This window comes from Cygnus olor, chromosome 2 (assembly GCF_009769625.2).
Source record: "Cygnus olor isolate bCygOlo1 chromosome 2, bCygOlo1.pri.v2, whole genome shotgun sequence".
Classification (NCBI taxonomy): Eukaryota; Metazoa; Chordata; class Aves; order Anseriformes; family Anatidae; genus Cygnus; species Cygnus olor.
In genome coordinates, this window is record NC_049170.1 from 66989518 (window position 1) to 67017460 (window position 27943).

Consider the following 27943-nt stretch of genomic DNA (forward strand, 5'->3'; position numbering starts at 1 on the left):
TACTGTCTCCTGTTCTAGGATACCCAGTACAAGATGTGGACCTACTGGAGAGAGTACAATGAAGGACCACAAAGATAATGAAACCACTGGAGCATCTCTTCTGTGAGGAAAGGCTGAGAGACCCAGAGCTATTCAGCTAGGAGAAAAGGAGGCTGAGAGGAGAATTTTGCCAATGTATATAAATACCTTAAGGGAGGGTAAAAACAGGATAGAACCAGGCTCTTTTTAGCAGTGCCCAGTGACAGGACAAGAGGCAATGGGCACAAACTGAAACATGGGAAGTTCCCTCTGAACATCAGGAGGCACTTGTACAGGTTGCCAAAAGAAGTTGTGGAGTCTCCCTCCTCAGATCTACTCAAAAGCAATCTGGACATAGTCCTGAACAAGCAGTTCTAGGTGTCCCTGGTTGGACCAGATGACTTCCAGAGGTTCCTTGCAAAATATGCCATCTTGTGATTTTGTGATAAGACTTAAGAATTTTTCTCAATACAGCATGTAATGGGAGATCTAAACTTTCTCTCTCAAATCACATATTAATGGTAACAACACTGTAAACCTGATTAGATGTATTCAGTTATCCAAATGCTGAAGAGGCAGTGCCAGTCATTTTGATGTGTACCTGAGGAAGAGCTTGGCTAGTTTTTTTTTTTTTTAAATATTCCTCTCTGAGATTATTGCTAATCAAGAATTAATTTTAAAATGATATAAAAATATGAAAGTGTGATAGAAATCATCTACTTGTAAAATGTGGTCCTCTTGGCTTTAAAAGCTGTTATTAGCTGAATTCATATTCTCCTTATTTCTTGCTATAATATTTTTTCATGAAATAAGCTTGGAATCAGACTGGTGGCATAGGTTACTTCTAGTAACATAAGAGTGAACATCAGATGGTGTCTGAAAGATAACAGATTAATAATTAAAAATAAAACATTGCTCACAAACCTGAACCTCCATCACCACTTAAAGCCTACCATACATTAACATTTGCATTTCATTTGCCTTTCCAAAAACATCCCACAAATTGTTTTATACCAAACCTATTGTCTGAGTTAAAAAAATAAAAAATAAATCCTCCCCCGCCAAACATGCCTTTTGGAACATATTTACTATATACTCAAATACAATCATTTTCCCTCAGAGATGAGAATATATTTATCACAAGTTACTGCTGTGACCTCTAACTGTTCTCCTCCTGCCCATTCTAGCTGTTGTGACGACAACTTTTTTTTTGTCCAACACAATATATGCACTCTGTAGAAGTCAAAGAGCTTGCAGACCTTCTGAATTTTAACAAACAGTGCTATTAGCCAGCAAACATTCTATGTTACCAAAACTTTTGACATCACGATGAACTACAAAAATAAGATCTTTATACCAAAGAATTACTTAGGTAAGATACTTTGATAAATCAACTGAATATCTTATCAAAGTCTTAGCGTTTCCTTTCAGTATTAAGGTGAGACACCAGAAAGATGCACTGGCACTGTGTGTGAGGAGTATGCTGTAGATCTGCACTCTGAGAGAATCATAGGTGTCAGAGCTTCAGCAATCAAGAGTTCATAAAATAACTGACGAAGACAGAAAAGGCTTTACAGGCAATGCTGATTTTGAGAGTTCTGTTTTCTGACTCCCCCTTTTTACTTCTAACCTTTAAGTAGAACATTGTTCCCTTGAATATTGTGCCAACCTGACTGGGGGAGGGGCAAAAAAGAATTGATTATGTCTTTGATTCAATTCAGGTGGTAGTCCACAACTGACTCACGGCAACAGAAAGAGCATGCTACTAATCCATAAACGGGAAAAGGCCATCATAATTCCTTACACAAGCATCGTAACAGAAGTCCTTTAAGTTGTAATAAATTGAACATAACATTACATGTTATGTTCAAACAGAAAACACATATCCCTAAGGAGCAGGATGGGGGAAGGGGTGGAGGAAGCATCTCAGAGGGAGATCAAGAGGGAAAGGAAACAGTCCCAACCACAAACATCCTGGTTTGAGTTTACAAACCTTCCTAGATAAAAACTTTATCAAGACTTTGATTTCAGTTACCTGACAAATTTCCTCGGGGGCTCTCACAGTTGATTTTGATTACAACTGTATTTTGCATCATGAAATATACCTTTAAAAGCAGCACAAAAATTCAGACCAGAAGCTCCTAGTATATCAGACTTATGAAAGATGAGGAATCAAATTTTCACCAGGTATATTTGCAAACAAAACGTGTTTTTGTATTAATATTTACAAACTATTGCAAGTCTGTAGCATTTGTCCAGCTTGCAGATAGCAGTGGTACAACCTCCCCAATACATCAGTACTGAATTCTAAAGGTTTTACTTTAGAACTACTGAAAAAGCACTTCTCATCCAGTATTTTTTTCATCCAAGCAAATATTGAATTAAAATATGAGTATTATATTTTCTTCATTTTTAAGACACAAGGGATCACAAAAGCATCCACCTTTTTTAGATCCAGGGTAGAATGAATGTAGTGAGCATTTTCACGCAACTACAAGTATTGTTACTCTCATATCAAGTATTCTCTAGGGTAATGAAACATGAAACAAGAATTTACAAATATGGGGAAACAGAAACCACTTCCACAGATTGTTATGGTTAGAAAATGGGAAACATTAATAATTATCACAATTCATTCAGCTCTGTCACTGCTGAAATAAAATATTCCTCTTTGAGGATGTTCAAGTTAAGACCTGAACAGAGACTGGTACACGATTCAATGGGAAACATTTCGTGATTGTTGTCATGATGCTAGAACAATGATTGCTGTTTAGTTTCTATAAAACGCAAATTCCGTAACACATTACTTAATATTTTTCAACCAAGATTCAGCATATATGGCAACTTTATACAGGGATCCTCACATGAAAGAGGACAAAATTGAGGTTTCTGCCATGTACAAAAACTTTATGATAACATAATACAATTAAAAAACAATATATATATATATACACACACACATACATATATGTATGTGTATATATATATATATATATAAAACATACAACAGATTAGTTAGTAGTAGCATTTGAGGTTTCTGGAGACTGAAGAAATTCGTAAGGATCGTGAACCATGTCTTGCTGTTCTCCAACACTCAGATGAGAAGGACTTCCTGAAGCAAATGGGAAAAAAAAAATCTAAACCTTTAGAAGTACAGAAAAATGATATAAACAAATAGCATGGTTATTTAGTATGTTGCCTTCAGTCTTTTAAAGCAACACAGACATTTAAATGATATTTAAACGGAGATTTTAAAAAGAAACCGCAAGATTCTTTAGTAATTGAGATTCTTTTTGAAAAGCAATTATTATTATTACTTTGAGTTGAAGAATTACACAAGATGTAACTTAGTATATCCAAATAACATCGCATACTTTCTTAAAAGTGACACCAAATTGTTGTGTGTTACCCTATCATCTTGTCTTATCGTTAAATTATTCAGTTGACAATGGAAGGCTATTGCAAAATCCTACCTGTGACTTGTTGTGTATAGGTATGCCACAGTTATATAAATTTATATTGTATAATACACATAACTATATAACATATTTGTTATTATTTCCTAAAAGCATAAAATGCAAGGGCATATTGTCATCTGCCAATCAGTTTCATATACTGTGTTTATGTGGCTAGGTTTTGGTAGCTGTGCAAAAAAAGCAGTGCAACAGCTGCAGGAGAAAGGAGTGAGAAAAATGTGAAAAAACTATTCAGACACCAAGGTCTGTGAAGAAGCAGAGGGAGGAGGTGCTCCAGGCATTGGAGCAGAGATTCCCCTGCAGCCTAAGGAGATGATCATGGTGAACCAGACCCTCTGCAGGCCATGGAGGACCCAACAATGCAGCAGGATGCCCTGAAGGAAGTTGCAATCTGTGAAGAGCCCATGCAAGAGCAGCCTCCTGTCAGGAACTGCAGCCCTGCCAGAAAACCTGCTCCAGCATGGAACTGCAGCCCATGGGGGATCCCTAGAAAGGACCCACACTTGAGTAGTTCTTGAAGAACCGCAGCCCATGAGAGGGACCCATGTCGGAGCAGTTTCTGAAAGACTGTATCTGATGGGAGGGACTCTACACTGAAGAAGGGAAAGAGAGTTGAGGAGAAAGGAGAATCAGAGACATGGACTGACCACAACCCCCATTCCCCATCCCCCTATGCCACTCTGCAGGGATGAGGAAAAACTGGTGGTGAAGCTGACCCTGGAAGAAGAGGGGAAGGGAGGTTTCGTTTTATTTCTCACTATCCTACTCTTTTATTAATTGGCAATAAATTAAATTACCCTTCCCAAAGTCAACTGTTTTGCCTGTTATGGTAATTACTGAGTGATCTCCCTGTCCTTATCTTGACCAATGTGTTTCTTTCATCATAGTTTTCTCCTCATCGTGCTAAGGAAGGAGAATGAGAGACAGGTTTGGTAGGTAGTCGGCAACCAGCCAAGGTTAAGCCACCACACTTCATAATTATTTCCATCGTGCTTAATATAAGTCTAAAATAAGTTACTACAACTAATGTGCTTAATTCTACAGACCAAAACTGTCTTCCCAGTTGCCTTTGCCATGTGTATTAAAAAAAAAAAGTTACCCTGCAGTCTGCATGCTTTATTTTATCAGAGTAGTTTCATGCTAAAGACCTATGTAAATTAAAAGGCAAATTTTAACTAGTTTAAATTATAATAGAAATACTGTAACTTCTATGACACAGTTAATTTACCAAGATGATGCTGGTCTCTTTCAGAGGTATTGGAGAGAGAACTCAAATTGGATGAAGGCCGAGATCCCACTCTGTCAGCTTGAGCCTCATGAAGGTCCTGCAGCAGCTTAGTTGTTTCATCCAGGTGTAAATGGTTATCATCATGGTCAAGTTCCTTCTTCACTTTCCCTAAGGGCCATCAGTTACCAACCAAAAACCTGTAATTAGCATACGTGGACTGACTCATGAATTACTAAGTCATTGTAAATAAATTCTAAAGTAAATTAATGCAAGTGTTTTCTATTACACAAATATCTGAATATTGCATTTTCCTCTGTACTTCTAAAAGGCATCAGCTACAGTTTTCAGTTTCAAGACATACATGTTGAAATGCATTTGGAGATATTGGAGGATGAAGGAAAGAACCATGGGAAATTGAAGTGATTCCTAGTATTTAAACAGCTATAACAGTTAAATTTGTCTTTGTGATCTGTTAAACTCCAGACAGGAAATAATAGATCTAGTTTGCTCCAAAGGAAGGGAAACCAGTAGGATAACTTAAATATTTAACCTAAAATACGGTTAACATAGAACATGATTCAAGGAGGTGAAGAAATCCCCATCACAGAAAGTTTTAAGAAGGGTATCTTCTCCAGTTGCACTCATTTTACAGGAAGCCAAAGACTACTATGATGAAGAAAACATGCTGTTCATATGAAGACTTAAAAAATAAACTCTTTCTTCTCTTTGGACTGTCTTCAACACAGACCTTGCCTAACATTGCAAGAATTACGTGAAATAGAATATGTCATAATCTCTCTCCAGAAACTACGTACTCAAGAAGTTTAATTATTTAATGAAAGACTAAAGCAGCAGCTTTCAATGGAGCAGGAGATTCACAGCAAAACGGACACCCCTAAACATTACCTATAAAACAGGTATTTATTTGTGTTTCTGAACTGCAGTAGTATTAGTGTGTGACAACATAATCCGAGCTTACAATTGCTTTTCAGATACTACTGCGTATATGGGAGAAATCTGTAGCATTTTTCTTTATCTTTCAATCACCTTTCTTATGATTTATAATAGGTAGTTTAACATCTTTCATGCACTGCAAAAGTTATTTCTGATTCCATTCTTGAAGACATTTGGCCACCTCAGTAGCCTGCAGAAATGGGAACATTATATGTAGTAGCATTTGAAGTAGGATGCCTATACCATATGTGGATTTGACACCATATCCCAATACTTTATACAGTCCCAATATACCATATCCCAATACTTTATACAGTCTTACTTTAAAATCTTTCCAATACCTGGAGTTTTTTTTTTCTTTTTTTGGTTGGTTTGTTTGTTTTGGGACGTTCCAAGTGGTGATATCTTTGAGCTTTGTATATTTACTTACCTACTTCTGAAGATATTTCAAAAGACAGCATCTGAAGCAATAACCTTTCTGAGCCAAAGCTCCACATTAATTCCTAATACTTAGGTTACTATGCACACATAAAACACAGGTAAAGCTAACAAAATGTGGAGGTACAAATACTTTGTTTTCTTCAGTGGTACAAGAAAAGTTACCTTTGCTAGCACATGAATGTCTCAAAGGAAAAACAGACTAAGGTTTCATTTATGTTGTACCAGCCCTAGACTTTTAGCTACGTTAACTGTAGATTTATTACTACTTTTAGAGCACTTTTTCTTCTTAGCAAATCCAGCTGTTATTTTGCCTAAATGGTACAACTAAACCATAATAGATGGCTTATATTTAATTACTTACCTAATGAACTTAACATGGAAATATCAAGAGATACATCTGAATATGGTTTCATAGAGAGAAAGTCCAAGTCAGAAGTGTTACCATCTCCAGCAGATTCTCCAACCTAATTAAAAAAAAAAAAAAACAACATGAAAAAAAGGCTAACAGTAATGATAAGTTTCATAACAACTAAGAGTTTAAGATTAATCCACACTCCCAGAAGTGTGCACCATCAACACTTGAAACTGGAACTTCTATAACCATCTTGGCAAACTTTCATGTCACAAGCCAAATATACCACCAGGACAGGCCCTGTCACATGAATGGCAAAAGGTCCAGAAAGAAACCTCCAAGGCAGTCGAAATATCTTACATCTCAACATCAAGGACTGTTGAAACTAATATTATCAGATCATCTCAAACTGAATTTCTTGCCAAATTCATCCCTGCTCCACAAAAGAACACTGGGGGAACCACTCCCTCACAAACAACTCCCAGAACCCCTTTTCCCTCAATGCAACACTGGATGTACTGAAAATTTTATTAACTAATAAAATCTGTAAGGTATGCCTCCCTATTCTAGACAGTATCAGCTGAAGCAGGACACTCTGTGCTTTTGGATAATGAAACAGAGCCTGCATTTTGTTTCAACTGCAATACTTGTATTTGCTATTACATGGCAAAAAGCAAGAGATCAAAGTAAGAAACTCATTAAGCTTCAAAATACATTTCATCAGAATTCTTTGAGGTTGCCCGGTCCAGCAGGAGGAATAGGACATGCAGGTATATATACGACCTGGTATTTCTTTTTTGTATTTCTAGAAAAGATAACATAGCAGTTTTATGAATTAACCTAACCAGTCATCTTCTAGATAAACAAAAACCCTTCCATAAAACTTAAGTTTCACTAGTCCGTATAATGTAATCCATATCATTTAAATGTGAATTGCCATGGAACACAGTGCATATCTTATGTTGTCACAAGTAATTTGCAAGATAAAATTAGTACCACTTAAAGAACTATTTATTGACTAGTAGCTGTTAAAGCCTAGGATATGCATTATTTTCCCCTACTTCCCAACTTACATTTTCAATGGATTGGGCAAAGCTGATAAATACTGCTTTTTTTTTCCAGTTTTATGGCAGGTTGAACCTCAAATATTCATCATCAGCAGACCAACTATCTTTCAGATTCCTAAGTGATCTTTCTGACACTGGGATTTAGCTACGTGTACTGTGTTTGTTTAATTAACAAGAGAATAGAGAAAAATTGGACTAACACACTAACTAAAGTAAGCAGTGTCAGATAATCCTTTTTAAGTACTGAGCTTATTCTAGATACTGAAATTTTAAACCTCTACCTCAGAGCATGCACGTTCTTCCACTGAAGCACAATGAACGTACTCTGTATTCCCCATTTTCTACAAACCATTTTACCATAATCTGTTTGGAAGAATCTGGGCAGGTATTACGCAACTTGTGTTCTTCTTTTATGAGAACTGGTAGAACCTAAAAAAAAAAAAATCACTTTAGATCTTAGCATTTCACAGGTTATACACTTATGTTTCCTAAGAATACTCCTAGCTTGTGTAATCGACTGGTTTACCACAATCAGATCCTAAAACAACACAGAATGCTGTCTTGTTTTGTGATGTTTGGACAGATCCTCTAAAAGAAATTAATAAATAAAGACTAGCCCTTCTCTAATGGATGACCACACACATTCACATGAACAATTTAGAAATAGCCAGGATTCTAACAGACCATTTTTTCCTCACAATACAAAAAAGGTTCATAAATCATAGAATCATAGAACGGCTTGGATTGGAAGGGACCTTAAAGATCACCTAGTTCCAAGCCCACTGCCATAGGCAGGGATGCCAGCCACTAGATCAGGTTGCCCAGGGCCTCATCCAACCTGTTCTTGAATACCTCCAGGGATGGGGCATCCACAACTTCTATGCGCAACCTGTTCCAGTGCCTCGGCACCCTCTGAGTGAAATAAATGGAGTGTTATATTACACAGAATAGATGAACATTAAATAAATTTGAATGTTCACAGCCCAGACACTATCATGTTCTCTACTTCAAAGACCAAGACATTTTTTTCAATTTAAAAAAAAAAAAAAAAACAAGCATCAGTATAACTTACTTTAACTTCATCCAGTGGTTTTATTGGGATGTTTCGTCTCTGGAGAGAAATAGCAAGAATTACTTTTATTCAACATAAGACAAAAGCTTCTCTTTTGTACAACTTCAAGCATATTCAAATTTCTCACACAAAATAAAGCTAGAATCAAGTATCAAGTATTTCAAGTATGTGTAATGAAATTACAACATAACTGTTATTGTTTTGACATATTTTAGTATTATGCATTTTAACTAATCTTTGAGTCCCCTTATGCTATTTCTTCTATCTGTTAACTTCACATTCAAGTGCAGCATTTTAGTCATTACTTCAGTAACTTCTGATTCCAGATCACTTAAGATTGCGCTTTCAGAGACAGTCATTATTACTCATATGTAGCAGCACAAAATACTCAAGCATAAAACACCATGGCATGTTGCTAATGAACCACATTTAACTGCACAAAACCTCCTCATATTCATAAAACAACTGGACTGTATTTCTTAGTGTGAAGAGCCACTGACCACTTGTTTGAAATTTCTTAACAGAAAATTTATTCTTTCAATATTCATACAACAAGGTAGCAAAAATGGTAAGGCGTGTGTTTTATTTTAAAGCTAAGTTACATACTTTGTATACACACGTTTCCACATGTAGAAGAATATTTAAAATATTATTTTAGAAGACTTTTTTTGAACTAATACTTTACATTTTTTTCCTGCTAGGGAGGTTTCATATACAAACTTTTTTTTTTCCAGTACAGACTGGAAAAATACCCAGAAAATGCTGATGGATGTTCCATATTTTTCATTACATTTTCTCCTTTTACCCCAAAATTAACCACCCTCTCCTATTTTCTAAGGCTACAAAGGTTTACCATAATTTTTTTTTCACCATGTCAGGAAGTTTGAATACGTTCCACCTCTCCTTCCCTTCTCCATTCTTTACTTCTAGAATCAAAGTCTCGTCATTTTAACCAGCAGGCATTTATTTCAAACTAAGAGTGGTTTTATGAGTTAAAATAAGATGAAACAAGGTTCTGCAATTTCTTGTAGTTTATTTTGTCTTAGACTAACATTCCCAAATGCAAATATTTCCACTGGTATTATACACGTATCTGAGGAAATTTCCTCTTCAGTCTTAGTATGGATCTTCACGGTAAAGTGCTTTTGGAAAAAAGCTAAAAGTTTTTCTTTCAGACATATTATGCAGATTTAAAAGCTAGCACTGTTAGGTAATAGGTATCAGTACAGTGGTATTAATCCCTTCTCCAATACTTCAAATTATTAACCCTTCCAGAAAGAATACATTTTGCATTTAAACAAAGAAAAATAAATCCTTAAAACATCCTTTGCATTGTAACTCAGAAGCAGAAACTTAAGTCATGACATTGTGTGACAGGCTGCACACAGCCTCAGTTTGTTGGTCTCCCCCCCCCCCCCCACTATGCTGGCCCTGCTTGTTCCCTTCTGCAGTCACCTGGTGAACCACACTGGAGAATTGATCTAGCTGAGGGAAAGGTAGAGGAAGATTACTTCTCTGCTGATTAATTCAGTTAGCAATTTGGTTCACCACGTGGTTGGATGAACATCTGAGCCTGCACTGCTTAAATTGACACTGGAAAACAATGCCACTCAAAGAATATTAAAAAACAGATACAGGCCCGTCCTTGTTTTCATGAACCTGTGACATTTCCGTGCATCAAGGACACACCTGCTTTAGCTGATAAACAGTTTTGGAATGATCTCCATTAGTGATCTGGTCCAGAAGATCATCTACTATTTTCTTGCTGTAATTTCCAGCGTCCTTCACAAATTCTTGTAAGCTAGTAGGAATGGAGATACATCATTACAGAAAATGTTTACTTTCATAAAAGGTAACTTGTATGTTTTTCTCAACCTATGGTGCATTATACCTACATTTCCCTTCTTCCTTTACTCAATCATGCTTCTTTAGAAAAGCAATTCAGGTGTTCAAGATTTTTTTTAACCCACTACCAATAATATTTCAAGAGAAAATTTGCTGGTAGTTATGAAAAACAAGTTAGATATCTCATTTCCTTCCTTTAAACAAGAAACAGCAACAACAACAAAAAATCTAAGAAAACAAAACAAACTTTGGATTAGTTCTCTCCCTCCAAGGCTGACAATGTAATGAGAAGTGGCATTTTCCTTTTCAGGGAGCTCTAACTGTTTTGAAACTCCCTGGAGAAAAAAAAAAAAAAGTAATTTGTTTTTAAAATTGATTGAAATCTATTACTTACATATCCAAAACCAGTTACTCCTGGGTATAAAGCAAATGGCCAAATAACTAGCAACCAATAACATCCTGTGGTCAAAGACCCATAATAACAAGATCTGGAACAGTCTTAAAATAAATGTGCAAATTACAAAATAAGTAAAAAATACTAGATCACCCCCCCCCCCAAAAAAAAAAAAATAGGATAACAGCTAGAAAAGGAAGAGGATTTGGAGGCTCCCAGATGACATTTAGTCCAAATTGCTTTTAGTCATAAAATTGCTCTGAAATGTTAGACCTCTTAATAAGGAAGTGTTTACCTTAAGGCACACTGTATCCCAGTTTCATCACCATATGCTGTGTATAGGAGTTCCATTTCGTCTGATTTCAAATCATGAAAAACAGAGTTGTTTTGCATGGAAAGGGCTGTACTAGCACTGGTAAGAAAGGTAACTAGACAGGTAGAAATAGGAGATGACAAATGATTAATGCAAGTGTAAGAGATTACTTGAAAAGGACATTTTCTTTTTCCTGAAATGTACAGAAATGTGTACTGCAGTGTTTTTTTCCTCCAACAGAAATCAACTGCAATATCCAAAGGAAACTCTAGAAATAATTTTAGCCAAATGAACAAATGTACATATTACCACTAGAAAATAAATAAGTTGAGTCCCTCCCCTTCCCCTAATACCAGCAACCCCAAATTTTATATTCCTGCACTTCAAAAGAGCAAAGTCACTGAAAAAAAAAAAAAAATCGAAGTTTTTCTTCAGCCATTTTCTTCAGTCAAGATTTAACCAGGAAATTTAAAAAACAACACTTGCATGGTTTCTGTGACACTACAGTGCTACAAAACAGTGTGTTAGGAACTATTAGAAACGTCAGTGCTGGAAAAAAAAAAAATGCACGTTTGAGTTGATCAGCACTCTTGTTTGTGAAATTCTTGTCATATGATACAACAAAGCAAATGGCCAAAAGTTTCTTTCTCAACTCCAAATGCTGTTGCTCAGGAAAAAATGTTTTCCTCCACAGAAAATGGTGTACCTTAATTAAAAAGCTTCTATGGTACTTTCATTAATCAATAACCTCCTAACTAAGTTACGTTTAAATATGCAAAAAAAGTCATCACAATTAAAACTGCATTCCGCCGCAAATGGAATAATTATATATTATACAAATAACTAAGTGAACTTTTCCCTCAGGTATGACAGGTATGATCTGAAATTATCTTTTATCCAGAAATTGCGCAAATAAATCATCACAAAGTCAAAACATTCTTTGGCATTTACCTTTGTTTCTTCGTTCATCTTTAAAGCCCAGTGTAGTGAAGCCAGGTAATAATTTGCTTGACAGCGAACTCAGATCCACTGGGTGAGTCTCTTCCTCTAACAATTTGATTAAAAAGAAGAAGATGATTTTTTTTTAAATCTCGTGTTTAAAACTTACTTATGGTGAACATTTAGCTGTTGCTATTTTAAAAAGTTGTAGTTACTGTAAAAGCAAAATTCTCTCTTAAGATTTATGTTTTTGTTAAACATACACAGAATAATTTAGGTTCTCCATTAAATTTCAAATAAGTGCTAAATATGTTTCTATCTCCTACTTAACTAAGTAAGCCAAAAGATCCTGCTATTTTACTTGCAAAGCATACAGCATCATCTGAAGTTCTTTTGCCAGCTGATTCATAAACATCCAACATTCAGATTTTATGAAAGCAATAAAAACAACACAAACTAAAAGCAACTACTAATCAGTAGTTTGCCTATGGAAACTAAAATGATATAAAAAAACCTTGTTAACGTAACTACCACTATGGCTACAGCGATATTCTTTTTTCTAAGGTTCTGAGAACTGCTTAATTAAAATGGCTAAAATAATTTGGAATATGTTTTCATGATAAATAAATAAATAAAACCAAGCCAACTAATCTGTATTTAGGACATTTCCAGTTACTTTAAAATCTCACTGACTATGTTATGAACTCTAGTAGTAATTATACTCAGTTACTGAATAACAGAAAGCAAATTTATCACTAGAACCTTAGTAGGATAGAAAAAAATAAACTACAATAAAAATTCAGATTATAGTATTAGCTGTAAATCCAGTGTAACTACTATTAACTCTACAATCAAGAAAGACCATGGAGCATAGAAACATCAGGAAGCAGTACAGTGCTTTATAGTACACAGTGAACATTTGCTCTCCAAAAATTACCATCACTACCTAAATTTTCAGTAGCATGATTTCAGAGGTATTAATCCCATTCATTTTATTTCATTTGTTCAGAAATACGTGCATCATAGCAGCCAAAATGCTCAATTTCATTCCAGAACAATTTAATCCCAAACGAAAAAGAATGCAGACAGTAAAAGAAATACAGGTTTGCATCTCCTTATCAAAAAATCAACAGAAATGTGACTACCCAAAAGGGTTCATGCATTCCTGATACAGGTAAGCTGTAAATCAATACCAATCTCAAAATGTACAGAGAAAGGAGTACTAAAATCAACATGACATATGGCAGCATAAGGACTATGCTATGTCATTCGTTACAAACTTTGAAGACTTCTGTATTCTGAGCTCAAAACTAAAAAGAGTGGAAAGTGTAAGATAATATAAATATTTTGTGGTAGTAACACAAACAAAAAGCACAGAAAAGATTAAGGAACTACAGAAAAAAAATAAGCAAAACTTAGTTAACTTCAAACAAATTAAACCAATAATTTAGAACAGAAACGCATATACTGAATCATCTTTTACCTTTTTTGAATCTGTGCATATCACATTTGTGTACCATTATAGCGATTTCATTCACATTTTGTCTATTAAATTTTAATAGTCTAGCTAGTTGGAGCAAAAGCCTGTCATCCAAGTTCTCTGTAAAGTTGTAGCAATATGTAATTGCTTATAAGGAGATATTATTTTACCTCACTGTTAGCATCATTAAAACAGAGCATCTGAAAACTTGACAGGTAAAGAGAAACATCTCCATTTAGTACCTTCAAAATAAGCTACTGGGGAAAACTGTTATGGGAGTACAAATTTACTAAAAAGAAAAACAAAACCCAACAACAAAACAAAACAAAAAAACAATTCATCTGTACTGCACAGGATCTGTATGTACATTTAAGACTACAAAATCTACTAGAACATTCAATATTATAGAAAGGTTTGCTTAGAAGATTACACCATTTACCTTCTGCTTCTGGATCAGATGAATTTACTACACTAAATAATAAAGTTCCATCTCCTCTTTTTTTTAGATAACCGATCTGTAAATACAACCACAAAGACATAGATGTAATCATTCAAAACAGCCCAAACTCAAAGGAGATGCCTGCTTACACAGAAAATTTTAAAAAGCATTTTTAGCTGTATTCAGATCTTCCCAACTAGTGTTCTAACTTCTATCTGCAAGCTACTTTACTTCTTATTTTCTAGTCTAGACTGAAATACTTCTTTATGCATCTCACCCACAACTTCCTCTAATTAGAAGTACTATCGTGAACACACTATAAAATTCTTAAAAAGGAAGAAGTGCTGTGACAGACCTATCAGAGCACAAACGTGATGGTAAGAAGACAAAAAGAGATCTATCTGAAAGATGATAGAACACACTGACCTGTAAAGATCACAGGTCTGTCTGTTGCCACAACTGAGGCAACAAACTAAGCTGATGTCAGAAACTGACTACACGTGAATCATGCAAAAAATATTGTAACTTCTCAGTAAAGACAAAAAGAAATGTATATTCTACCTAAATATTTCCAAGTAAGTTTAACAATATACCTCTGCTTTTTTCTGTTGTTTATTTTTATTTTTGCTTCCTCTAAAAAGTTGAAAACTCTGTCCATACACAATGCCAAAGCTAATGATGGCATTAAAGAAAAAAGAAGCATCAATGCTGGAAAGAGGTATGAACAAGAATAATACCTTCAAGTGACGGCAAAAGTTAACAACAGGTGAACTTCAAGTATGTGTCAGTGTTGCCTACTGGGGTCTGCAGTGCATTGTCTAGCTGATTAACAGCCCAGATATGAAGAGCTGCATACCCTCCTTAAACAGCACTGACTTGCTCTCTTCAAAAGTGACTGCTTCATGAAAGGCATTTTCAGTAATGGTAGCAAGTAGCAGAAGATGGACATTGCTGTAAAGGTGGTGGGTTGTTTCTTGTTTGTTTGTTTGTTTTTTAAAGAAGAACCACTCTTACTTTAGAGGTTTCCAAATAGCCTTCAATCCTAGTGATTCTTCTTCCTAGCTTCAGAAATATACCAAAGAAACTAAACCTTCTCCCACTGTTCTATGAGGCTTCACTTCCTAATCCAGCTGAGCCTAAAGTGACTACAGTCAAGAGCCATGGTTCAAGAAATACATTTAAGTTGGAAAACACATTACTACCACTAATGCTTCAATGCAAATCTTTCTTCTACAACAGTAGTTAAAAGATCACGTTGAAAACGCAGGATTTAGCAACATCCTGAATCCTTTTTTTTTTGATCGCAGTGGTCACTACTGTATGTGACAATGAGAAATCAGGCCAAAGTATAATGGTGGTTCATAAGACTCCACATGATGCAACAGAAACAGGGTAACATATATCTCAACACAGACATGTAGGGAATGCCTGCAGCATTCACTCCAAACCCTAGCAGGAAATAACAAACAAAATCACACAGCTAAGAAAAATATAGCCTATAAACAGATCGTGCTGAAGAAAACGTACTATCACTGAGCTTTTCCTATTAGTTCCTGGAACAGCATAAAAAAATCAAATACTTTAAATGGTATCAGCATCATGTCCAAGATGATCAAGCTTGTGGTAAGCACCGTCCAAAACTCCCACCCAGACAACCCACTGCTATTTCCTCCTGGTCACTGAAGGATGTCTGTGTTTTGTAATCACACAAGAATGTGTGATAGCTGACAGCCACTACCGGTAGGTACAAGACTAAAAGAGGTTCCAGACTTCTCATTGAAAACAGTAAGTTCATACTTAAATACTTCTTAACTCTGTTAGGATCAGGGAGGAATCTTAATAAACCTTTAACCTATGCCAAAATTTGTTCCTTCTGTTGTTGCAGCATTAAGAGAGTGCCATGTTATTTTAATCGCTTTCAATACTAAGGGTTGCAATTAAGGAAACCAGATCAAAGACCGACCAATGTTCACTGTTTTCTGCAGGTAAATTTTTAAAGACGTTCAAAGCATGATACAACTTGAGATCCATTTAGGACGCCCTAAAAAGGGCTTCCATGGGAACTAAGTGATAGACAAATCACACACAGCATACGTTACCCTTCCTAGATGCTACAGTCTCACTGCAGCACTAAAGCCTATTTTCCAAGATGCAACAATGCAATTAGGCACATCATGGAATTGTGAAATTGGTCATGAAATAGACCTTGCTGTTGGGAAGATATCGACTGATCCTATCCCGAGCCTCATCTGCTGCATGTTCCACTAGTGCCAGGACGTGTTCTTCAGCAGTGCTGTCTGTCAGGCTGCACGCATTTCCCTCGGGTTCAAATATGCAACTAAAGAAAGAAAAGAGTAGTAGTTGTAGAAATTAAAAGATAAAACAAAGGGCTAAAATTCTGAGCTTGCTAAACAGATTAGTCCCACTCCTTTCCCAGTGAGAGTCTACTTTTGCATTTCAGTAGAATTATAATCATACTACGAAACTGAAGTTTTTCAGCAGAAGCTAGCTTATTAACTGTTTCTGTACCTTGATGAACATAAAGGAAGAACTTCAAGACAGAAATTGGGATTAATTTTTTTACATCATTACAAGGTGAATGTTATATGCATCCTTGGTCTCCCACATAGACAAATATGCTATTACCGCAAATTCCAAACAGAAAGATGCAGAAAAGAAATTACATGATGAGAGAATGGACAATCTGCAATTCTGTGGGGAAAATATACAAACAAACAAAAAACCCCAACAGATTGCAATTATGAGGATTATGTCACATAGTTCCCAGAAAGAATAGGACATTACTCCCAGTCAAATAGAGATTCCTTTTAACTCCTATGTTTGTTAATATTGGCAATCAGTGTTCATACTCAGTCACACCATTCCTGTTTATCTTTTAGTAGATCACTTTTCGTTACAGCACCAGAACAATAAAACGTAACAAATAAGCACACCTCAAATGGAACAGGACATAATATCCTCGCTATTATATAACAATAGAGAAAGGCAGTATTACAAGAGGGAATGCGAAAGTACCAGTAGGATATGGCAGTCTTCATTAAATATATAAGTAAATCTCTGTACATCAAAATCTTTTAGGGTATTATGTAGAGATTACACACTAAGGGCCAAACGCCTTAGGTACTAGGTAAGTGAATGTAGAGCACCTCTACCCAAGATCCATTTCCTTGTCCCGGGTTACCTTCTTCTATTTGCTTAGCTAAGATTTTTCTTTCTGTATAGAGATTCAGATCCAATACACAGAAAGTTTTGCTATTAAAGACAATGGAAAGATCGCAGGGTCACGAGAAAAATATGCTAAAGCTTTTTGTTCCAATGAAACTTAAGGAAATGGTGCATACAGCAGCAAACTCCTTGAAAACAGACACTTTCCATCACTCTACAGAATGCATAACAGACAAGAATTTTAAGTGAATGTTCGGCAGGTACACTGGACAAAATTTTCAAAAAATGCTTAGATATTAAGATAATCAAGTCCCTTTCTAAACTACAGCACAGAGGTCTAAACTAACACTTTTTGAAAACATTGATTTCAGCTCTTTGCTTTTAACTGTGAATTGTGAAGGCAAAAATATCTCCTACCATGTCTGATTCACTACCCAAAGTTCTTATTGTACATCAAAAAGAATATTTATCACACTGGTGCCAAAATACAATTGGTTTAAAGGTCAAATTAATTAGCAAAGAAATAGTTCTGAGTACTGAAATTACATAAACACTGAAAAGAACAGGAAAGTAAATTTATAGCAAAACTGATCCCAAAGAAACTGGAAAGCAGGATACAATTCACAGTCGTATATTTCACATATTCTTGACTATGTGATTGCACATTAAGGTTGATTTTAAAGACAAAGCAGTACCGTGTTGCTTGGCAGTCTCAATTTCCTTTTCTGTTAGCTCTCTTTACTTGAAGACAAGCACACAAAAAGCGGCAAAGTACAAATGTACTTCTATAAGGTAGTTTACTTAAGAAGTAATCAGAAAAGGAAACCTATTGTTCTGGGTATCATACAAACCAAATAATGGTATCCAATAAATCAATCAATCAATCAATCAATCCATCTGTATGAGGTCCCATTATACAGAAAGCTACATTCAATTAATTCCTGTATGTAATCTATTAAACACAATACACTTTGATCATTGCCTGTTATACAGCAGCAGGTGTGTTTCTGTATGCTGACATCAGAATAGCCCCAGAATTACTCAGTTTAAAAATATTTTTAAAGGTTTAAAGATTTGCTGTCTCCTATTGCCACAAAATACTTTTCTTCCCTCAGATATTAAATAGGATTACAAAAATGTTCTTGTTACACTAAACACGTGACTGTTTAGAACTTCTTTTTAACAAAAATGTGAGAGCATCAACTTGAAGTAAGAAACTACTTTTTTCCTCTGGATGTTTAAGAAAGAAGACTGCAGGACATATCTCCATAATCAAATTATTTGATACATAATTAGCAGTGCTCTGTTACAGTTTGATTTTTATACAATTTGTCAATTAAATTCCAGTTGATGTAATGCTCTGCAATCTATCCTAGGACATCTATGTAAGACGACATTCACTAAACAAGGTAATTTCCTTCTAAATCAGGGTTTCTGGTACAATCTCCTCATAAAATAGAAAAAAAAAACTATTCAATTTGTCCAAAATTAGGTTTTAGCAGTAAAGACATGATTTTGTGACAAGGGGGTACCTGTTGCTAGAAGACAGCTATTTACACTACCAAAGTATTTTACAAAGAAGCTTAGTAACATTTCACTGGGAAGAGGTTATCATCTGCTTTAGAAATAATCTTCTGTACACCTATATCCTGCCAGATAAAACTAAAGCTAAATAAAAATAATTTACTGATCTGGTACACTTTGCCCTCTCACATAGATACTGTTCAGATTTTGATACACACCAACACTTTTTTTCTTTTTAAAATGAACACAGTGATTTTCCATCAAGTTTGACATTAGCCACAAGATCAAAGTAAAAAAATCAAAGTTATGACAAAACATGAAAATTTTGTGTCTATGTTAAAAACCCTACTTATTTACTGCAGATGTAAAGAAGGATAAAATATTAATATATACATATTAACTTTAAGCTAGTGTTCAAAAGAATATGCAGTAATTCTTTGAGTTGCTTGTTTCAAGTTGGAATACACTGGATTATTAAACTACCTCTAAGAAATAATAAATAAATTAAATTGCTCATTTATCCTACGGACCACAAGGAAAAAGGACACAAGGAGTCTATTCTCAATTCTTTGCTGCTGTCTGATATTACAAAAACTGCAACAGACCAGTAAGCACACCCGTTAAAACCTTTACCTAATAACTTCTTTATTTTGCTTTTTAGATTTCTTGGTAGTCTCTACTTGTACAGGAACAACTTCAGGGACAGGTTCCTCAACTGATGTGTCTTCATCACCCAAAAGAGCTGCCTGCTGAGAAAAATCCATGTCCTGCATAAACGACATGCTGCGCTTCAAAGCTAACAGCCGTTCCTAGAATCAGAAAGGACAGAGCAGCAGGGACTTAACCTTTCCCTCACAGCCAAGATGCTATGATAATGGGATGGGATGGGAATGGCCACGGCCTTATTTTGTTCTTAATGCCTTGTTTCCAATGGTGATGCAACATGATTTGGTCATGGTAGCATGGCATCAGAATTTCTGCAGCCCAACTATCAAGAGAGAAAAACAAAAACCCATGCATGTGCAAAGACAGCTGCCTATTTTACACAACTCTTACCATAACAGACCTGCAACACAAATACGTTCACACACACGCACACACAAAAAGGAGCTCACAAAAATAATTCAATTTTACAGACTAAAATCTGCATTTGAATAAAAAAAATGTGTGGGTTTGCACATGCAGATCTGTGAAATACCTGAAACCTCCCATACACCCACCCATCTTTAAAAAAAAAAAAGGCAGAAATAAAACTTAAATAGTATCTTATTTTCAAAGTTGAACCCAGAAGCAATGTTTTATAGTTGGATTTTAGGCACTTAGATTTTAGGCACTTCCACTGACGCCTGTGGAATAAGCTCCTACAGACTTCAGTGATGCAGATGAGGCTGATAAATAAAGGTGTGTTTATAATACAAATGCCATCAAGCCTTTAAATATAGCAGCATAAATAGGTACTGCTATAATTAATGGCAGATGGATGAAATAACAAGACTGTTATTAATTATGTTCCTTTTTTTTTTTTTAGAATGATTGAAAAACCAACAACCCCAAAACAAAGTATTTCTGCTTTGTTTTTAATAGGTCTCTTACTTTGCTCATCATCTTAAAGCCTGTGTGCAGTATCTTCTTGGCTAGCTTGTAGTAAACAGTATCTGGTCTGTTGTACGTCATTGCATTATCACACATAAGTTTAAAATCTGCCTGTAGAATGCAAAACAAAAAGCTGTTAAAATTTCAAACTCCTTTGTTAACTGACTGGCAGTTACCATTTCATCAAGACAGCTCTGTCAAAAACATTAACCACAATAACATTCTAGCAGCAAAAGCAGAAGACTCATGGAAAGCCAAAAGGGAAGACTAAATTGTAAAGGTTTGAGCCCTTTTTCTCTTTTCCCTTATTCAGAATGCTCAGATTTGTCTGGAATTGTTTTTCTTTGTGTATAACAAGTTTTGCCTGTACGTCAAATGTAACGTTTCCTCCTAATAAATACATATCAAACGGACAAAATGTAGAAGAACTACTATTTGTCAAATCACTTATAGGAAATCTAAGCCATGTTTTACTCACCTTGCTGGATTTTTCTAAGGAAGGAAAAAAAAAAGAAAGAAAAACAAGCCAATGCTCGCAGCCAAGGCTACTGTTACATCAATACCACGCTAGAAAATAACACTGAAGGCAGCTGATGGAATTTCATGAACTGGTTAAATAAAACTCCTTTCCTTCCAAGAGCTGACATCATGAAAAAAAAAAATCAAACTGTACTGTCTGTAAAACAACAATGCATGCAATAAAGTATTACAGCAATGCCAATACCCAAAATAGCTAAGACAAGTTGCCAATAACTTTGCCACATAAGTTCTGCCAAAACACCATTCCAAATGAAGTTATATGGAAAACTATACGGAAATACACAGCTGCTATTGTATCTCACACAAAATGCTTAAGTAACTCCAGTTTTCTTGCAGACGTTTAAATTACCATTTAATCAATCTAACCCAGTCTAGATTTAAAAAAAAAAAAAAAAAAAGAAAAGAAAAAAAGAGCAGCTACAGGTTCCTTAAAAGAACTTACTCCTTTGTAATATTCTTACTCATATTTACATCTAGAAGCATGAATTCTATATAACTTCAGAGTATGTACTTAGTTTCCGAAGTAATTTGCAGTAGACTGTGGTAGAATAGGAAACTGGGAAACAGAAAACTTCCACAGCGATAAATAAAACAACAAACCCATTCTAATACAAAGAATATACTGAGTTCTGAATATATGCATGCTAAAATAATTTAAGAAAGGCCTCTAAAATTAATCTTTGATTTCTTCGTGAGGTGTTCTGAAATAACTAAATCTCTATCAATTCACCTTGAATTCAGTGACTGATTTGTATTCATTTGCTGCAATTTTTTCCTTCATAGTACCAAAATCCATGGGGTGCTTTATTATCATGGAATATCCAGGAGCAATGGCATCCGTGACTGGAAAAGCAAAAAACCCATGAGGATCTTTCCTAAAAGTAAAAAAAAAAAAAACAAAAAAAAAAACCACAAACTTTTAGATTTATATAAGCAAACAAAATGGCCATTGTTTCTATACTACATTAACGGCATAAATGGGCAGTCTTTTTAAAAACGACTGAAAACACTCTCCCAAAAGAGAAAAATACTTGAAAAGTTCCCTGATGCAGGAGAAAATTTTGATTATGCATGCGTAGACTTTCTGAAAGAGATTCAGCTAGTTCTTGAATTATGTAATTATTTCTTGTATGCTTTCTCTATCTCTAGTTACACTCGAAATGGGTCTTTTGGCTTCACTGAGTGAAGAGGCTTCACCTCATTCAATCTTCTTGTTCGTAAGATCCTCTAAAAATAACTGCAGTGTTTACTATTTTACATTAGTTCTAAATTCAGCTTCTTACTATATAATAAGAAAAGAAAAATCAAAGATTTTTGTAATTTTCTTTTCAAAAATATGAGCTACAGGGTTAACATAAGAAAAAACACATACAAACAATAAAAGAAAAAGCTTCTCCAAATCAGAAGATTATCAAGCAAGCAGGTATATATTTGCTTTGGCATCTGTCAGAGGACGTAGAATAAAACACAACTTCTTAAGTACAGTTCAATCTTTAAGCTATTACAATTAATAACTGTTTTTTTTTTTTTAATTCCCTAAATTCAGTCTTCAATATTTACTAAACCTTCAGTTGCAACATACCCTACACCCAAAACATACCATGCTTAACCCCAGGCATTGTTGGTAACAATATTCAGCAACTAATCTTTAAAAATTAACAAGTCTGACGCAGTTGCAAGTTACCAAACATATTACAGCTACTACAGTCATTTAGGCATTATTTGCTAACAGAAAACCAGGATAAGTTTTAAAGTAACACGTATGTGCTAGGCAACGTCAATATAACTAGATACAATATGCTTAATACCTTTGAAGCTGGCGAAGGAAGTGTTCTAGTAATTGCTGGATTGGTGTGCTCTCATTTTCAGCTGCAGTTTGAGATGGAAACATGGATAAGTGCAATGAAACAGAGAATACAATAATTAAAAAAAAAAAAACAAAAAACAGACAAAATTGTAACTACAAGTGCAACTTGTACTGGTTTAGAGATAAATGAGACATGGATTTCAATGACAGCAGAAGCACATCAGATAATCTATTTATAAGCATACAGTAATGATTTATTCATCTTTATTACTTAATCAGTTTTAAACATAATAAATTAAAAACTAGTAGATAATAAATTAGATGCAATGCTATGTCTATTAGTAAAATTTCTTAAAACTAATAAAGTGAACATAAGGTGTTATCTATTTTTACAGAAAAGAAAAAAGAACCTTTGCTGCTCAAGTAGTGCACTTGGGAAATCCACATTCTGATATTTTACCAGTGCAATTTTAATAGTTCCTTTGCCATAACACCAATGCAATTAGCACATCTGAGATTCAGTCTAATCTTTTCAGTCAAAAAGACGAGTGACACACAGATGCAGACTTCCCGGAAAGATAGGTATAGATTAAGGTATTACCTAATGTACAGATTAAACGATAAACGCTACAAATGTTAGCTACCTGGTCCATGTATATACTTAAGAGAGACTGGCTCTCATGTGAAGTTTGAAAAATTAAAGAAGCATCCTGAAATCTAGAATTACAGCTCCAACTCTTCATCATGAAAATGGAGAAACATTTCCCTTCTTAACCAAAACAGCTAAGACTATTTATATGCTTTCACACCTGTCTTTTTCCAAGCAGATGAAAATAGAACCCTAGTTAATATAGGTGGCAGTTTCTAGCCTGACAGCTTTTCAGGACTCGAGACTCTCCAGAGACATAAAGCTTTGATCAGAAAATGTCAGTAACCCCTATCAGGGCACCTTTACAGTTGATGGACAAATTCCTAATTTAATATTAGAAGTCATTATAAGTAGTCATAATTGTAGTAGCCATAATTAAAAATTCCTCAACAAATGGCTTGACCTGTTAACGGGCAGTGTTTTGAAAATAAGACAATACATTCCTAGACACAACATATACTACTAAGTTCCAATTCAAGGCAGATGTGTACTAAGATCATGATATATCTGAACATTGTGTGTAAGAAAAAGCTTCCACTGAAAAGTGTTGAAAACCTGAAGGGATTAAACATGCAGAGATTACCATACACAACTGATATAAATGTTGGCTAGTGATGAGACTTAAATAAAACTGGTATGGAATTGTAGGGACTATGGTCCTTAGAGACATCCTATCACAACTTATCTGCCATACTTTTGATGAAAAAAGTAATACTCAAAACTTAAATACTTAAATATTTATATACTTACATACTATATTAATATACTCTGATGCTTAAAACTCCACACAGATTATAAAAGAAGACTATAGCAACAGCTAAACAGTCTACAAGATTTTTCTCTTGAACTGAGCAAAGCTTAATTTCAGACATTATGACCATTCCTCTGTAAACACCAAGGAAATGCTAAGGAGGAGGAATTGCGGAACACCAGGCACAATGACACTTTATTCTACCTAGTAACAGGAGCCTGAACTACATGTCTTCAGCATGTTCAATCTATGAAAACATACCTACTAAAATGCAGCAGCAACAAGAGGAATATTGATTTTTCAGACAGTGTTTTCAACATTCAGAAGTTTCTGCTAAGTCTCTAGAGTTCAGAAAATTCTCGTGGAAATTTTACATTCTGGTACCTTGGCAAAAGCTTGATTACTTTGTTGTCGGTGTTTTTAAAGCACTCAAGATGATTTAAGTTTTCACACTGCTCACCTTGCTGATTTCTGCATGCTCTGACAGGACGATCTGGAGGAGGTTCAACCTCCACTTTTTTTCCAGGATCAAAGTCATCAGTTTCTCCTTCAGTGTCACACTGTTCTTTCTCCCTTTTCCTCTTTTTCTCTTCCTAGTACAGAAGGAAGAAAACAGGTCTTAGAACATACTTTGAACGTGCTATTCTACACACAAAAAGGTAAAGACAGTAATTTCCTATTTGGAATATTCAAGGTATATCTGACCTGTAACATGTAATAATACTGTTTAAACAATAGCGTCACTTCAACTGACACTTGTCAATTTTTATTCCTGATTATGTAATACTGTTTACCTTTTTCCTCTTTGTATTTAATGCACTACTGTTCTCTCATTAGTTCCTAAAAAGAATGTTAAACTCTGAAGCTATTTACACGTGAAATTGCATGTTAATACCCACATCAGAGAGTAAACAAAGCTAATTTCTGATTCAGTAAAGAACAGTCTGTAGATCTGCTTTCATCTGTGTGTGTTTTGTTGCTTGATGCATTAAACAGGAATCAATAAAATACGCAATAATTCAGTAACAGTATAAAAGTGCCACAAGAAATGCTCTGACAGGGGTGGCAATTACTGATCTCTTCCTGAGCTTCAAAGCAAAGATATGCTCGAGTCATTCTTACAGTAACTACTCATGTTTGCACAGAAAAGCATACTTTGATTAACCTTGTTTAGACTACAGTTTTATTAATGATCTACCCATTAGTTTCTTTTGTATGCACCAGTAATGAAGTTCTGGAGAAACAAAACAAAACAAAACAAAACAAACAAACAACAACAAAAAACCACACACACCAAAAACACACACCCAAGAAAAAGCACAATGCCCTTGCATTAAACGTGGTTCTTTTGGTACATTTCAACTCCCAGACCTATACGTAACTGAAACATTTGAAAGCATTTCTACAAATAAAGTTTTCCTCTCTCTGTGCTGTGTTCAAGAGCTTCTGAACAATCCTACAAAATACACCACCTTCAAGTAAACCGAGCCCAACAAATCAATTTGAAATAACACTTTAGCCATAAACACACACAAAGGAGTACAGAAAAACTGTCAGATGAGAATAAAATGACAGCATAGAACTTAGAAAGCAGAGAGGTCAAAGTACGATTAGTACACAAAATCAGTATTATTAAAATAAAACTGTAGTGTCAGTGCCTTCTTGCCAATTTCAACCTCACTCCTCAACATGAGTCGTGTCCTTAGGCATAACTAAGGTGATCACAATTTCTACTAACAAAGCCACAAAGCCACAAATGCAGGTTATTCTAAACAAGAGATGCTAAGACTACTGTATTACAGTACTCAACAGAGCACATTTTAAAAACCTGTTTTGAGTAAACATATAAGTTTCAATGTCCAATATCTTGTAATGTATTAGGGACAGAAGTTCATTCTGGATTTATTTGAAAGAACAAAAACACCCCCTTCAAAGGGTAGCAAAGCATGTTTCTGACCTGGGTGAAATATGAAACATCAGACTTAAGAACAGAAATATTTCTACCTAGAGACAAAACAAATGGATAGGAGAAAAAGCAGTTAAAAGAAACAAGCTTTTACATTATTCAACAAGTCATCACTTAGGTATCACTCTTCTATATGGAAGAAATGCACTAAGTCCCATACAGGGGTTTTCTACAGTTTTGAATTGTGAACATTTTTTGATTTGATTTTGATTGATGAAGTTTCCAAACAATGACCTTCCTACAATACCAATTAAAAAAAAAAAAAAAAGAAAGTGTTTCTGTACACTGAACCAGATTTTACATCTGATAAGTGTGCATGTCTGAATTCAGGTATGTATGAATTCTAAAAGTAACAGCTTACCTTTCTCTTTCTTCTTTCTTCATCATCAAGATGCTTTTCCTTTTCTTTCTCAGACTTTTTTTTCTTTTTTTTCTTCTTCTCTTTATGTCGTTCTCGCTCATGATCTGATCGGTCATCATAGTAACTAGAATCATGCCCTGACCCAGAAAGTTCAGTCACTTCACTGCCTCCAACTTTAAGTACCAGTTTTAAAGGTTTTTCCAAAGGCTTGTCTACGTAATCTAAATTAAAAAAAAAATAAAAAATACAGAAAAGAAAAGAAAAGAAAAGAAAAGAAAAGAAAAGAAAAGAAAAGAAAAAAGAAAAAAAGAAAGTGATGGCAATTAAAGTCTTATTAGGGATGCTTCTTCTGGAAGTGCTATTTACAAGAATCTGCTATGGTTTAAAAATGCACGCAATACGTTCAGAGATAAATGCAATTGCGAAGGCTAGCAAATCCACATTAAGCAGCTGCTGTTGACACATTTAATATCATGACTTCCAAAAACCCAGAAAATACAAGGAACTAACTCCTTGGCTCTCCATAAAAATATCACAGATGCAAGTATAGCTCTTGCGTCCTACCATAAGTCCAATTGTCAGTGCTTGCAAAACACAAACTGTTTCTAAGCTTAAAGCACCTGACAACCAACGGTAACAGTAGTTATTTCACTGGATTTTTTTCCTGTCAGCGTTTGAACTGTTTGCTAGAAGCATTTCCTGTACCTGCTAAATGACTAATCTTTCAACACGTCGTCCCACAAAGTAAAACCTCAATTGTTACATGAGAATTCTAAATACATCTAAAAATGTTCCCTGAGTTGCGCAGCATGACAAACGCTTGTCAGAACAAGGTGAAAACACGTATCACTCAAACACTGATATACTAATGGGAATCCCTCAATAAGAGCCGTACAAACCACGAAGACACCCGGTGTCAAACACACCATGACACTCCACGCCAGCGTCCCAGCGCCTGCTCTGTGTTCTCAGCTCCTCTCCCGAGCCACCTTCACGCGAGAAGGCCATCTGCTTCAACCCTGTCTCTCCTGCCGAGGGGGGTCCCTGCTCTCAGGGAAACGCTCCACTCAGCACTTCCGTTTCTCCACAGCCGGCGGTTCACCCCTGTAACGCTCACCCACGCAAACAAAGGCTTCTCCCTTCAGGCGCTCCGCTGCGACCCAGCCCACGAAGGGATGCCGAACCCTGCCGACAGCCACGGGGATAGAGACACGTCCTCAGGTACAAGGGGGCGTCCCCCGCTCCCGACCGCTCCCCCTCACCCCCCACGAGTTCTTACCGCTGTACGTGGTGGCAGAGGCCGAGCGCCATTCCGCCTTCTCTGCCTTGTGTTTCTTGTGCTTCTTTCCCATAGTAGAGCCTACCCCATCAACCGCAAGTTCCCTTCTCCCCGCCGGAAGCACTCAAAGCGGAAGGATTCTGTCCCGCCCCCCCTTCTCTGAAGGAAGATCCCGGTCGAAGGGAAGGAGGCGGAGCTCCTCTCACTAGCCCGCCGATTTGGAAAAAGGCGGTAGTGGTGACCTGGCGCGTCGGGTTTTCTTCTTTTTT

At 35.6% G+C, this 27943-nt stretch overlaps 1 protein-coding gene across 10 annotated transcripts; it reads right to left on the bottom strand.

Annotated features, from left to right (window-relative positions):
• Nucleotides 1-654: 654 nt before the first annotated feature.
• Nucleotides 655-27814, bottom strand: BRD9 (bromodomain containing 9). Of its 10 annotated transcripts, none has more exons than XM_040549888.1 (17): nt 27675-27814; nt 26396-26616; nt 24529-24661; nt 22670-22730; nt 21592-21736; nt 20322-20432; nt 19362-19474; nt 16224-16356; nt 14019-14094; nt 12112-12207; nt 11143-11275; nt 10298-10409; nt 8609-8647; nt 7894-7965; nt 6479-6581; nt 4723-4890; nt 655-3130 (listed from the first exon to the last, which is right to left on the bottom strand). In XM_040549888.1, the coding sequence occupies exons 1-17, from the start codon at nt 27745-27747 to the stop codon at nt 3030-3032; spliced, it is 1890 nt and encodes a 629-aa protein (XP_040405822.1). In that variant the 5' UTR covers nt 27748-27814; the 3' UTR covers nt 655-3029. The 10 variants fall into 10 exon arrangements, with proteins under 10 accessions (XP_040405822.1, XP_040405821.1, XP_040405816.1 ...); XM_040549887.1 differs by having other exon boundaries at nt 19362-19477; XM_040549882.1 differs by having other exon boundaries at nt 19362-19537.
• Between the last annotated feature and the right edge of the window lie 129 nt (nt 27815-27943).

Excerpts from the sequence above, each read along its gene's own strand:
- BRD9 (XM_040549881.1), bottom strand. The coding sequence starts at position 27,403 with ATGGCCTTCTCGCGTGAAGGTGGCTCGGGAGAGGAGCTGAGAACACAG. Across the intron at positions 21,737-22,669 it reads TTCCTTCGCCAGCTTCAAAG|GAAAGATCCTCATGGGTTTT; the intron begins GTATTAAGCATA and ends TTTTACTTTTAG. Across the intron at positions 16,357-19,361 it reads CAAAATAAAGAAGTTATTAG|TTGCATATTTGAACCCGAGG; the intron begins GTAAAGGTTTTA and ends TTCTTTCTTTAG.